The following is a 14135-nucleotide window of genomic DNA, read 5'->3' as shown; positions in this document are numbered from 1 at the left end:
TCTTTCCTTGACGAGTAGGTACGTTAATAATAGTTTGTAGTTCGTATAAATTTAACATATCTTGAAACTTAGATTTATCAGTTGAATTCTTTAACCAATCTATGTTTATATCCCCACAGATAACTACACTACTAAATTTTCTACGTAAGTTCGCTAGAAGTTTCTCAAAATTTTTAAAGAAAATTCCTAAATCACCAGAAGGGGTCCTATAGATACACACAATACAAATATTTAACTCTTGAAGTTTTGATGCGACTACCTCACAATGCATTTCGACGCAAAAATTCCGAACGTCAATCTCAGTTGCATGTATATAAGAGCGGGCAAAAATTGCGACACCACCTCGACTTTTTATTGTACGAGAGTAGTGAGTAATAATATTAAAACCGTTTAAACTAACCATATTAACGATATTTGCATCTAACCAGTGCTCACATATACAAAGAAGCTGTACATTTGAGAAGTCGCTTTCCAACAATACCTCCAGAAGATCAATTTTGTTCCCTAAACCTTGCACATTATGAAAAAGAAGGTGTAAAAAGTCAGTATTTCCTACCATAAAAAATCATCGGATAACATCTTACGCATTCTCTTCCGTCGTTCTATCTTTTGAGCATTTTCAGTTATGTTATTACAATCTTCTGCTTTATAGATTGAACTACTTGCCCTTTGTATTAAGCTAATCCTATCAATATGATCTACTCCTACACTACCACACTCTACGTTAATATTGGAGTATGTATCAAGTGTCTTGCATACGTTATTGCTACCGTCTCTTACTACAGGTGCTAGACTTTCATTATTGTTTCTAATACAACCATCATTTATATGCACTCACTTATTTTATCCCTAGTAAAGTACTCGTAAGAATTTTACACTATACTCTGCGCCACCCGAATTGGCGCGTGGCATCAACCAATAAACTCACAGTGCACTGTTACTAAACCTTCAGGGAGGAATCAAATCATTCATAATTAATTGTGTTCATATTTATCGACAATTATGAATGAATAGGTTCCTCCCTGAAGGTATAGTAACAGCGCACTGCGATCTTGTTGGCTGATGCCACACGACAATTCGAGGGACGCGAACTATAGTAATCTACACTTGTAAACATAAAATACAGGTGTATTACTTTGTATTTAACTCTATCGCTTCCAGAAACTAGTTTCTTATGTCTTTTCATGCAAAATACGGACTTTTACCTGTAAATCTTTCAAAATTTGTTGCGCCAAAAGTAAAAAAGCACCATATTTACTATAAATTCAAAGGTAAATAAATTGACCAAAATGCAAGTACTAGCAAGTAGTAAGACTGGCGTAATGTACTATACACTGGCTCACGCACAACAATGCGTGATATGTTTGTAATATAGTGCTGATGGGATTCACTAAAATTTTACTTAGGTGTTTTTCTCTTTCTTTTTGTCCTTGAACATAAAATATGAGTTAGGATACGTAGGTTGGCTTTGGTTAACTTAGTTTAGTATACATTTAGTAAACTCCTTGTATGATACTGCAGCAAACGCAAAAATTTGTGAATTTTTCATTAATATCACAAAAATCATTGGTTCAAGTTTTCTCTTACATACACAATTGCTAGGTCGTAATTACTGAATGTCTTAAAATGTTTTATACGGCATCATTCTGCAGTGAATTGTGTTAACGAAATTTAAAATATGGCTTTTTTTTCGATTATCGGTATGCAATAATAATAATTATTGCATCGTTTCTGCGTTCGTTTGCGATTGGCAAATTTTGCGAACATTATTACGAAATTAGACTCATATACTGTTATTTAGCGTGGCACATAGACTGTTATTTGTTATGATACGAATAGCTTCTAATGTTTGCAATTAGTATTTAGATGTACCGCTACGTACAACATTATGTCCTAGCAACTGTTCGGAAAATTTTTTGCAATATATTGTAGGACAGTCACTTCGAAAGTTCTGCACACTGAAAGATGTTATGCAAGCTAATAATTTATTGTACAAAATATCTTTACAGGCGTTCAATACAATCTTCATACTTGTTTATTACAACTTCCCAACATTTGGCAAATTCTGTATTCTGGATAGGGCACCTTAATTGTTGAGGTGTCTGAATACTCGGGTCACCTCACTGAAAGCTTCACCAATCGAATCAAAACGTTTTCCACAGAGTGTTTCTTTTAATTTGGGAAACAATTCAAAGTCCGGTGGACTCAAATCAGGACTATATTGGGAAGGAAAGTATTTCCCATCCATACTTGTTAAATGTCACTGTTACTTGTAGAGCAGTATGCGGCCTTGCATTATCGTTCAGAATACACCAGCTGCAAGAATGTCGGGCTTTCTTTCAATACTTTTCGGACGCAAAACATTTTGCAGAAACAGCTTGTAATATACGCCTGGTATAGACGTCCCCTATGTCACTCTATTGTAGCCATCTCTCCATTCGTATCATACGCGAAGATCATCGTAAGTATAACGTTTGATTGTTGCTAGCAGAATTTCTTCGGGTGTGAAGAGTCTGAACTCTTTTAATGTGACGACTGAAACTTCAGTTCTGGTTCAAACTCTCGTATCCAGGTTTCATCAATTGCAACAGTCGTTTGAAAAGCTGATCTCCTTCTGTTTGATAACGTTGAAGCAATTTTTCTGCGATTCTTTTGCAACATGCTTTCTGCTATTTACTCAGATCATGCGGAACCCATCTCGTCTTCATTTTCAGCTTTTCAGTAATAATTCTGTAAAGTGAAATGACATATTTTGGTCTCATATGCAATTTTCTTACATATTTTCGTCGACCCTCTATCAAAATGTCATTCACAATAATCTCAGGAATGTAGTCTGTTCCAGTTGATGGCGTTTCACATCTTGAGGTGTCCGCAATGATTACACGACCTTCACGGAAACGAGCTGAGCACCGAAATACAGTGCTATGATCCACTACACTATTTCGACAAACCTCCCGCAAAACATTGTAAATTTTAGTTGAATTCTTTCCACATAGAGTTTCGATGTTGATACAGGAACGCTTATCATCATGTGTAACCCAACCTCAGTCAGGTTCACCACTGAATTTCTCACAACACAGCTAAGCAAACCAGAAAACACAGAAACAATCATCAAGCCCAAACTCTGACCCACCACAAACCTAAAAGTGACTCAAACGGTCGTGCATAGGCTGTGTGCAAGACTTTTAAAATGACCCTCGTACTTATACCTGGACCCTCTCATTATGTAACGGTTTGCGTCAACACAAAGCGAAAATAAGCATTTCGGTTTTACTTTCACGTGGTGACATGTTTGTTTTCTACGGACACAGTTCCACGTTTGCTTATCCTGAACTCCAAAATATGTTACATCATAATGGCCACGTAGCACAGGATGGTGCTTGTCTCTCTCCCTTGTCTTCCTTTACGCGCATATACACTGTCGCTGAAATGCCTCCTCCATACGGACAAAAGCCCGTGTGAGTTTGCAACTTCGTTCAGTTCAAATAGATGAAATGATAGTTTCTAGTGACCACCATGCATGGGTTTGTACGTACTTTTCCGAGAATAATTGCTTTTCAGACATATCATTTTGCAGTATATCATAATTCTGTATTCAATTATTGTGAACCATTGTACAAAAAACAAAAGATTTTGATTGAGTTATAATAGGAAAATACTGTGGTTAAACCTTCTTAAAGTTAAACTGCGAGGGCACGGTTGCTCAGTAGTACAGCACTTACCTTTGGTGCGTGGGGTCCCTGATACGATTTCCGATCCAGTAAGTTTGCGGTGAATAACATCATGTCCATGGGGTTGTCGGGTACTCTCGCTTTCTCTCACATTCTCATCCCATTAATTCTTCTATCAGTCACTTGCCTTAATCATTGTCTCCCTTAGCCTAAATGGCATAAACGTGGGACGTTATACAGAAAGTTACGCTGCGCTAAGTAATACGATGTCATATATAATTTGCAGAAGAACTATGGGATATTCTTTACACAGTATGTTTACACTATTTTGTTTACAAGCATACCCACCTCTGCTAACGCGCCTGGTCCCTATAGACACCTTGATTTTCCACTACTTTGGCCCAGCCCTTACTTGGGTAAATACTTACTTGTTTTTTGTGGCCATCCAGCATAGATTTGATTTTTTTTAACACTCTATTCTTTTACTCGTCAACTCACTACGGATCCAACCGTTCATGGACCCACCAGGGGTAATAGTATACAACAGTGCCTCATGATCTGTGCGCGTGGATACTTCCTACTGTTGCACTACGTATAAAAATGATTTTATTACATTTAGAAGTAGTAAGAAGCATCCACGTGCACGTGACATGCGACATGTGTTTCAAATCCCCCACATGTACTCATACACTACGTACAAGGGCACATTATTATTCTTCGCATACCATAAAACACAACGAAACGCAACGCAAACCGACGTACATTTTATTTTATATTACTCAGTAATTAAATGAAAGTCGCATTTTTACCTCATTTTCAAGTTCCTATATCCTCAATGAATAATCCTTAAAAGACTGCACTTCGTGAGTCCTCGCTAAATGATGAGGCACTCTCGTATACTATATCCCCACCAGGTTCTCCGTTTCCGATCACATACATTTCCTGTTTTTAATGGACATCTAACAGGGGTTGTTTGGTGTTTGTTCCATTATAGCTTTTATGGCATATTTCTACGTGCTGTACTTTTACTCGTAACGTTTGGGTCCTCATAAGGGAATCGGCACCTATGAATCCATAAATGCAACTCACTTCTTAAAAGCAATTTATACATTATTTGTAGTTAATTTCGTGGTGAATGAAATACATAATAAGTTGTGTATGGTCCCCTAAAATTGGTCAGTATGTATAAATATTGGATGATCTGAAAAATTTTGCTACCATTTAAGAGAACTTAGCCTATGCATTTTCAATTCAAATTTTACAACTATTAATATCTACGTTTTATTGTCTTTTTCAACTTATATTCAGGAGAAAGAAATTAAATTAAAGAAATATATGTTTATGATGAATAAGAAACAATTATTTGTAACATACAATACAAAATTCATGAAACAGAAAAAAATATTCTGTTTCCTTATTTTAAATATTTTGCTTTAATTCAGCATGTCACAGAATATCTTGTTTCACAGATTAGTACTTTAATATTTCTTCAAGGCAGAGGGAAAAAAGGGAATTTTGAAACAGCGTTACCATCTTGTACAGCACAAAATTCTCAGCTTTTACAGAGTACCGAATATCTTGGTAAGTACTTGACTTATCGATCTCAAATAAACGTGACAATGCTCCTTATGACATACTGATTTCTTCTATGCATTTAAACCTATACTGTACTAGGGACCTTTTCCAAGTTATTGCACTAATTTCCAAACTCAATTTTTCTCTCTTCTGTTGTGGCAACACTGTTTAACTGATCCTTCTAATCTTGAAGTCATTTTAAAGAGTTCTTCCCAGTATTTCATTTAATGTGCACAAATGGTTACTACTTCATTCCTTGTGTGTATAAAAGGCGTTTAAATTTGACATATGATTTACAATATTTCTCAAAAAGTATGCAACACTGGTCTGCGAATGTCATCTCTTTCGTCTTTGTTTTCATTGCTGATTCGAATTATGATATTAAATTTAGGTCATTCCATTTAAAAAATCATAACTTTATATTGGGTTAGCAACACTGTTCACCTAGTGATGTTATCCAATACATGGATAGATGTCCCCCTTCCTGTAGTTGCTTTGTGCACAGTTTCGCTTCTCTCACTCTCTTAGTTCCTCTGTTATAAAGGTGGGACATTATAAATGGTGCACCCGGTATATATATATATATATATATATATATATATATATATATATATATATATATATATATATATAACAGTTTTATATATACCTAACACGGAGGTAATTTGAAATTAATACTAATTTGGCCACTTGTTAACGGTTCCAAGGTCAGGGTGCCTTCATGTCTCATATCCAGCACCGTAAGACGGGGGGGGGGGGGCACTTTGCACATCACGGGTTACTTTGCACAAAATATGAAGAGAGTTTCACAGAACTCCGCCGGCAAAACTATGAATAGTAAAGAGGAAGTTTCAACTGCCACCGTAAGATAGAACATCTAACTGTATTTTGGCTATAATGTTGCCGGTTAACATCAGTTCTAATTACATTGTTGTTGTAGAGGGTTCATTGTTGTAGAGCTGTGGAAAGCAGTCACTGTAAAGGCCGCCAAAAATTGAAAGATAACAAGTACAAAATTTTCCGTTAAAGTTAAATCAGTTTCGTAAAATACTACTGTGTATAATTTGACTATGATTCAATAGTTGAAATTGAAATGTGAAACGTTTTAAAGTCACAAAAAGTGAAAACTGGAAGAAGGTGGTTTCAGGATCTACTTTTGGTTACTATTCACCGTTCCCGAATACCGCTTAGATAGGAAATTTTTACTACTGGAACCTCCTGCATTCTAAATTTAGGTAAATTTCCTTTTTAGGAAGATGCTGGAATGAATTTATTGTTGGGAAATAAATTGTGAACAGTGGCGGATCCAGAAAAGTAGTTTGAGAGACTGCATTCACAAAGACTACTTTCGGGGTGCCTGCAGCTTATACGCATAGGATTGACTAACATTATATGTTTTTTTAGAAAAAGAAATCACGCAATTTGAATGGGACTTGAGCCTGAAAGTCCCAAATCCCGTACATCTTCTACTGATAGCGGTTGAGATGATATTCTTGGATATAAAGAGCAACCAAGGCAAATCAGTTCACAGAGATTCTTTCTGTTTTTGAGTTGCCATTTTTGTGAAAGATGCTAAACTATGAGAACGTAGCTCCTATGTCGGTACCAGAAAATATATAATTTTCTTTACAAATATCGATAATTCAAACTAAGTACTGATATCGGTACCATCATTCTAATATCAATGTTTGTAGACGCATGCAGTTTTGCCTAGAAAGTAAAATGTATAAATACTGAAGAGAAAACATTGCACAGAAAGGTTATGTTCGTATGCTGTACATTCTTTTGCACAGCAACCCCAGCTATGGGGTTACTTTGCACCAAAGTTTATATTCCAATAACAATGGTCATTCTGAATGTTTACTACTGCGCATACATAAATGTTTTCCTTATATATCTAGCTATTATATGTTTAAAACTCATTGTTCTAAATCATTACGTTTGTAAGTTACATGCGGTTTTCTTTAAAATTGCTTAAATCTAGTGCAGAGTAACTCCGTCTTACGGTATTTGTTTTTACATTCCCTCCATAATTTAGCCATTTACCATAGTATAGGAAATGATGTGAATTATCTGAAAGCAATGTGCCAATTTATGGTGTGCAACCATGCAAGTCTCCGAGGCATTCTTTTCTTCAGGCTAGCCATTTGACCCTAGCCATTGAATCTAAATACATGTCTCTGATTGGTTGCAGTTTACGATTGTGCAAACCTTTTGGTGTATGTATTGTGCATTATAGTAGTAGAAGAAAATTGTTATTTTGTTGAAATTGAAGAAGAAAATGGAAAAAGTACCTGAGGTTATATTTATATCAATCATGGAGGTCAAGGTGGAACGAAACATTCTTTCTCCTACTACTACTACTACTATTACTGCTACCGCTACTACTACTTATATTATTTATTCGTATAGCAAAACTGCATGCGTAATGTAAATAAATCACTTTTTTGAGTATTATTTTAATCTCATTTTAATGAAGAAGTGTTACGAAAATTAAAAATATGAACATTCATTTCGCCGGGTTTGAACCCACGCCAAAAGCGATCAATATTACTAGCCCTTTGCGCTATCATGCTTAGCCACAACAACCAACAGCAGCAGGCGTTTGATTTCTGCTATATGTCTGCTATGTACCTAGAAAAAATAACCAACTAATCAGAACCACAGATTTAGCTCCTATGGCTATGTTCGAGTGTTATTTAAAGATATACGTCTCCGAGAGTAGAGCAAATTATATTTCTGAAATATACTTAAGTAAACGTAAGAACCTTTTGTAACCTAGGAACACTAATAATGAAACAATGATAATATATTTTTATCTGACCTTTGACGATCATAATACCGTACAAATACATAATTCAACACATAAGGTGTGTATTATTTTGTCACAAATACCGTATTTTCCCGCTAGATTATTTATGTCTTTATTAACCGTCGCTGATGCGCCTTCTCCCTAAGGGACATCAGCGTGCAACTCCACTCCTGAGCTCCTACTCTCTAAATTTTAGCTAGCATTCTTGCTTTTGAGTTTAAATATGGTATCAAGTTGATTAAGTTCTTGCGTAACAAATTTTACGTAATATGTATACTTCAGCTCTCATGAAATGAGTCTAACGAAGGGCATAAAAAGTCTAAATCGCACTGAAAGAATTGTGGACAGGTGTTTTCAGAAAATAGCTAGAATATGCATAGAAATTGCTAAATTGGCTATTCCCTTGCAAAATAAAAGCTAAATCTATAGTTAACAGTACACTTGAGTACGAGAAACATTTCGTAGTTTTTTCTCTTTTTGTATATCGCAACGTACTGTAGTTTCCTCGTGATATTAATTAATAAAATAATTTCACCCTTAAGTGACACTTCAGCTAATGTAAATGTAACAATAGTTGAAATAATATTGGTTACTTTATTTATATCCTTAGCTTGGAAATATGGGGGTGACATTCATGAGCTAAAAAACGTGAACAACGTCTATGAGAAAATAGATAATAATATAAAATTGTTTTAAAATATCAATCCCAAATAAAAATGATTTTATCAAAGCAAAAAATAGGAAAAAAATAAAGTGAATAACACATGAAATCTTTAAAAAATAACATTAATTATAAACTAATTAAATTAGAAAGCTTTGCCCTACTAAGATGATTTTTTAAAACATGTATTAACAATATAATTATATGATATTGTTAATATTATTATCAGGAAACAGACAATCTGTCCACTTACAATTTCCAGTACACAAAGTTGCATTAAGTTATAAACGAACATACATAATATAAAAATGTAAATTAAATGACAAACCAAAGAACATAAAATAAATTAGACATGCAAAACATTAAAACCTGTCATAGATAAAGAGTTAACCGAAATATAAAAAATGATGTACAAAGAATTAATGCATTACATAATATACGAAATTCCAGGCAACACTGTGCTGTGCAATATGATATAATTGAACCTTCATATAACAGTACTTGATGGTAGATGTGGCTACCGTGGAACGGATTAACTATTTAAGATTAAAAAAAACACTTTTTCCATAATAGGAGCAGAGGGGAATGGTTTAAAAATACAAGCTGCATTTCCCCGCTGAATTGCTAAACTGAATCTCTGTATTAAAAATTGTTTGCTCCGCGGATCTCCTGTTTTCACAACAAGCTGTGAACCTATTTATTTCACTAGATTCTTTGTCTCTTTGCTGAAAACATGCATTGTTTCAACAGCAAAGGAAATGGAAAAAACGGTCCTCTTTTAAGCATTTATATTTTAAATGTTTTCGTCTGCACGCTGTTTCTGCCGCACTTCCAGCTTCCTTAGATGTTGATACGATATGAGAAGCTGCAAAAGTATCAACACAAGTGACATCCCATACTAGACATTGCCCATTTTCCCAGGGGATTAACGTGATGCCATCTGGTCTTTTCCCATCATCCCTTGATAAACCTGATGGTTCTAAAATTGAAGGCACGTCTATGCTGGCCAAAACACGCTTTAGGATATCATTTAATTCAGCGTGACGGGACACTCTGCCTGCGCTTTTGGGAAAGCTCAATGGATGCAAACACTTTTCATTGACTTGCTCCCGACAAATGCATGTAAATTTTTTTACGCATGTTCATGCCAAGGCGTAGAGCAACACAAAGACGAAAAGAATTGTTATCCATGAAAGTTCCAACATTCCTCGATGGAATTGATTGCAACCATGCGCCAGATTCTTTTTCTAGTAAGACCTTAAAGCGAACTATATCAAACACATTTTCCAAAAATAACTCTTGTTCAATAATTGATTTTAAGATTATTTTGTTCCAGCTTTTCTGTACTTCCAATGTGGATGGTATATCTTGTCCAAATAAGAACTAGGATGAATTAATTCAAGTATAAACAACAAAGAATGGTTATAAACATATTGAAGATAAAAAATTAAAATTATAGTAGTAGGAGGATTCTTCAGTCACACAATAAAGGAATATGGAAAATAATTAAAGAGCACAAAATACCAACGCATATTACCCTTATAAATAGCATAATCTATGAGGGCGTAAATATGACACATGCAAAGAACATAGCAATATAATTTAATAAATATTTCACAAATGTTGGTTAATCTCTTATTAAAAATAAATGAACTAGTAAAACTAAGTTAACGGAGTTAAAACTTTAAAAAATGTAAGTAATTGACATTCCTAAAACCGATAACAGAGAATTAAACAAAGATCTTAATAAAACAAATGAAAACTTGAAATTCGACTGGGACTGATGAAACATCTAACAACTTGGTGAATGATTGTTACGAATACTTAATTAAACGATTGTATTATATATCGAAGATTTCTTTCTCCATAGGCACGTTTCTTGATAAATTGAAAAATTTCAAAATTAAACCGCAAAGGCAATGAAACAGAAAACTATTGATTAATTACATTGCTACATAAAATAGCTTAAATTCTGGAGAAAACAATGTTGAATCAGGGTACTGTATTTCATTTACAGGCACTCTATTTTATCCAATGCATACCACGGTTTCTTAAAATGTAAATCCAGTTATGCAGCCATCTTCAACTTTCTTGAACTTTGTAGGAAGTTTCTGGATACGAAATAACTCTGTATTGGAATATCTTTAGATGTAATAAAAGCCTTAATCGTAACATATTACTAGAGAACTTTTTGCTGCTATGGTTATTAATGACCTAGTAAATAAATAATTTGATTCACACTTTAATGATCGGAGGCAAGTAACTGAAATACAGACATATTCAATAATATTTAATATTGAAAATCAAAATTGAGTATCAAGTGAATCGTTGGGTACAATATGGATAAATTCTAGGGTCACTTCTCTTTCTTCGTTACATGAACGATCTTTCTGAAAATTTTCACAGCTCATATGCGACTGTAGATGAACCTTAACATTTCATACAATAATACAACTACAACAATAGTAAGTATAGATATTTAAAAATTATACATGTAAAAGTTGCTACCCTTCTCGGAGTTTAAAATATCTAATAAATACAAATAGGAACCGCATATGGAATATGCAAGAAGTAGGGTGGAAAACTGTGTTATGTAATTAGATGTGTGGACACGTAAAACATATAAGTGTATATGTTACTAAAATTTTCATTCTATAAAAAATATAGCTTGGTGATCTGGAGAACTACGTCTACACCTAAAACCATCTTATTATCACTAGGCTACAGATGAAAGTGGTACAGATACTAGTAAGAATAGATCGGAACTCTTAATGCAGAAGAATTTTTAAAGTTTTTAAAATAATGGCTCTCGATGTGTTTGCTTGAAACACTAGCATATATATATATAATACTAACAGTGAATTTCTTGTCAACCAGTTTATTCATAAATGTCGTGCAAGAAGTAAAGGAAGCATGCCATCTATATACCTTATTATGTAACTCTTAAAGATATTCGACTAAATATCTTTCTACACTTTGAACAAATGAGTTTATACATCTATATGGATTACAAAACTTGACTTATGCCCGAATCCTTATTACACGTCTGATACACGGGATTCCCAACTATATGTGCTAACATATGCCTTCTTCTTATCTAATATTGTTTACGACATTTCTTTCAGTTCGAAAACCACACGTAAAGTTTCTCAATTTCAAACACTGCGTGTTTTCTCAAACTTGATGTATAACTGAATTCCCTTCCATAATCGTGAGTCTATAAGATTAAGTATCTATATGTACGGTACTAACATACTAAAACGAACAAATTTACCGTTAACACAGTTACTAGAGATGAAATGGTAACGTTATTAACTTTTATTCTAAATCTTGTAAATTTCATAACATAGAAAATTAGTATTACTTAATGACTCAATTCTAACAGGGGGCGCGGTGGCTCAGTGATAGAGCGTTCACCTCCGATGCTTGGTGTCGTTCGTTCGATCCCAGACCGCGCCGTGTGGACTTCGTGGTGGACAAAAACCGTGCTCGTGGTACTCCCGTTTCCTCCCACTTTCTTCATTTCACTCATTTCTCATCATCACCGTCTCCTTTAGCCTAACCGGCATAACCGTGGGACGTAAAACTTAAAGATTTCATTTCATTTCATTTTCAATGCTAACAGATTTACGATTCAACAAATGTTGCACTGTAGCGATGAATGCTGAATTGACAAATGTTGCACTGTAGCACTTTCTCCCTTGTTCGGATCCCCGTACCTGTTTCGTCTAACGAATGCGCTATCACTAGCAAGTGGATTGAAACCAGGCCAACGAAAGTAAGCTCCACTTAGTAGAACGATTTTTGGCCAATTGTTAATCGCGTACTTATCATCCGACTTATTCCGGATGATTCTTCTGGATCGAGGATCGGACAGTTCCATCTTACTCGTTTCTGTTTAGTGTGTGAAGCTAGCAGTCCGTATTGTGTAAAATAAATGTCCCACTAAATATTTGTCACATTCTTGTAGAATTTCTAGAATACTCAGACCTCAGGGAACATTTAGGGCTATATATAATTTTAATCAGGCTTCGAGGAATAATGCGGTTTCTAGCAAATGTGTTCTCACTTTCGTTCGTGAGATTGATATAGTTAAATACTCTGATGTTTCATCATTATACTTCTACAACTTTTTGTTATATGATCCTGTTATTCCTTTTTGACTTACTTCAAGATGTATACTTTATATTTTTATTTATTTTAAATTTTTCACCTTTCGTGAGAACTTTGTTCTATTTTTTATTTCTTTTAGCATCTTATATGTGATGTATTTACACATCGCTTTTACGTTTAATTTTTAATTTCGGAAGCACAGAATGTAATGCTCATTAGCCATTTCGTGACGGTGACAAATATGCCCCGTTACTGACATCCCCATTAAACAAATAGTAATCAATCAATCAACTGTACGTAAATCTCTTCCAACAAAATTACAGTAACAGCTACTAATCTCGAAATAATTTATTATTTTAATTACACAGAGAAGAGAAGAGATATTTGTATTTTAATAAATGCAAGTTCTGCTTTCTCCCGTACGGATCCTAGACATTTTCCTTAAAACACTTAATGTGACTGGCCAATGAGAGGATCTCTTACTAATCCAGGAAAGGTCACTCTTCGTACCAGCTTTCTCGATGCAAGAAAGTAACTCAAGATCTCTACAAGGACCTTTTCCTTTAGGGATTTTGTAATTATGTAATATTGTCTGCATCGTTAATGGAACCTGCAAGAAATATCATTATGAGTACATTTACAAAACATTAAAAGTAATTTAATTAATAGAACCATAATAAACAAAGATAGTAACCTAATAAAATAAACAAATAGGAGGTTCGCAAATTACTGAAAGGTTCGATTCACTAGGTAACTTATATGCAGGGGTGTAGCCAGCAGTTTTATGCAGGAGAGGCCCGTCGTTTTGATGGGGGCCAGCTACAATGTACAAAGTCCAAAACAATTGTGTTGAAGCTAATGTTTTTAAGGCCTGAAACAACCGGTAAATTCTGGTTTCCTTCCGAAAAAAATAAAAACAGATTATTAGCTTATTATTATTATTATTATTATTATTATTATTATTATTATTATTATTAGCAGTAGTAGTAGTAGTAGTAGTAGTAGTAGTAGTAGTAGTAGTAGTAGTAGTAGTAGTAGTAGTAGTAAATTATCTTGCAGTAAGTTTTTATTATATTTAACCAAGAACTACTGCCTCGCACCAAACGTTATACTTTTGTGCATAACTATTTCAATTTAAGCCCTTGTATTATGCACAGAACCTATCTATATAAGACTGATTTTCTTTGGAACTTCACTTAATTTCTTTAACATCTCCTGGCAAAAATGTTTATTTATTATTCGTGACTAAAAAATATAATTACTTTATTAACAACTGTATCTCACTTCCTGTTTCACACCAAGT

The 14135-nt window shown here is 34.3% G+C and overlaps 1 protein-coding gene across 1 annotated transcript in view; it reads right to left on the bottom strand.

Moving 5' to 3' along the window:
- Positions 1-13168: 13168 nt before the first annotated feature.
- The window catches only part of LOC145669698 (uncharacterized), an 81915-nt gene continuing 80948 nt past the window's right edge, over positions 13169-14135 (bottom strand). Inside the window, exon 9 of the mRNA XM_081737991.1 lies at positions 13169-13442. Coding sequence (XP_081594117.1) covers positions 13224-13442 — 219 coding nt within the window. The 3' untranslated portion in view covers positions 13169-13223. The remainder of the gene's footprint in view (positions 13443-14135) is intronic.

This window comes from Thermobia domestica, chromosome 14 (assembly GCF_964235325.1).
Source record: "Thermobia domestica chromosome 14, izTheDome1.hap1.1, whole genome shotgun sequence".
NCBI classification, from domain to species: domain Eukaryota; kingdom Metazoa; phylum Arthropoda; class Insecta; order Zygentoma; family Lepismatidae; genus Thermobia; species Thermobia domestica.
This window is presented reverse-complemented; position numbering and strand designations above follow the sequence as displayed.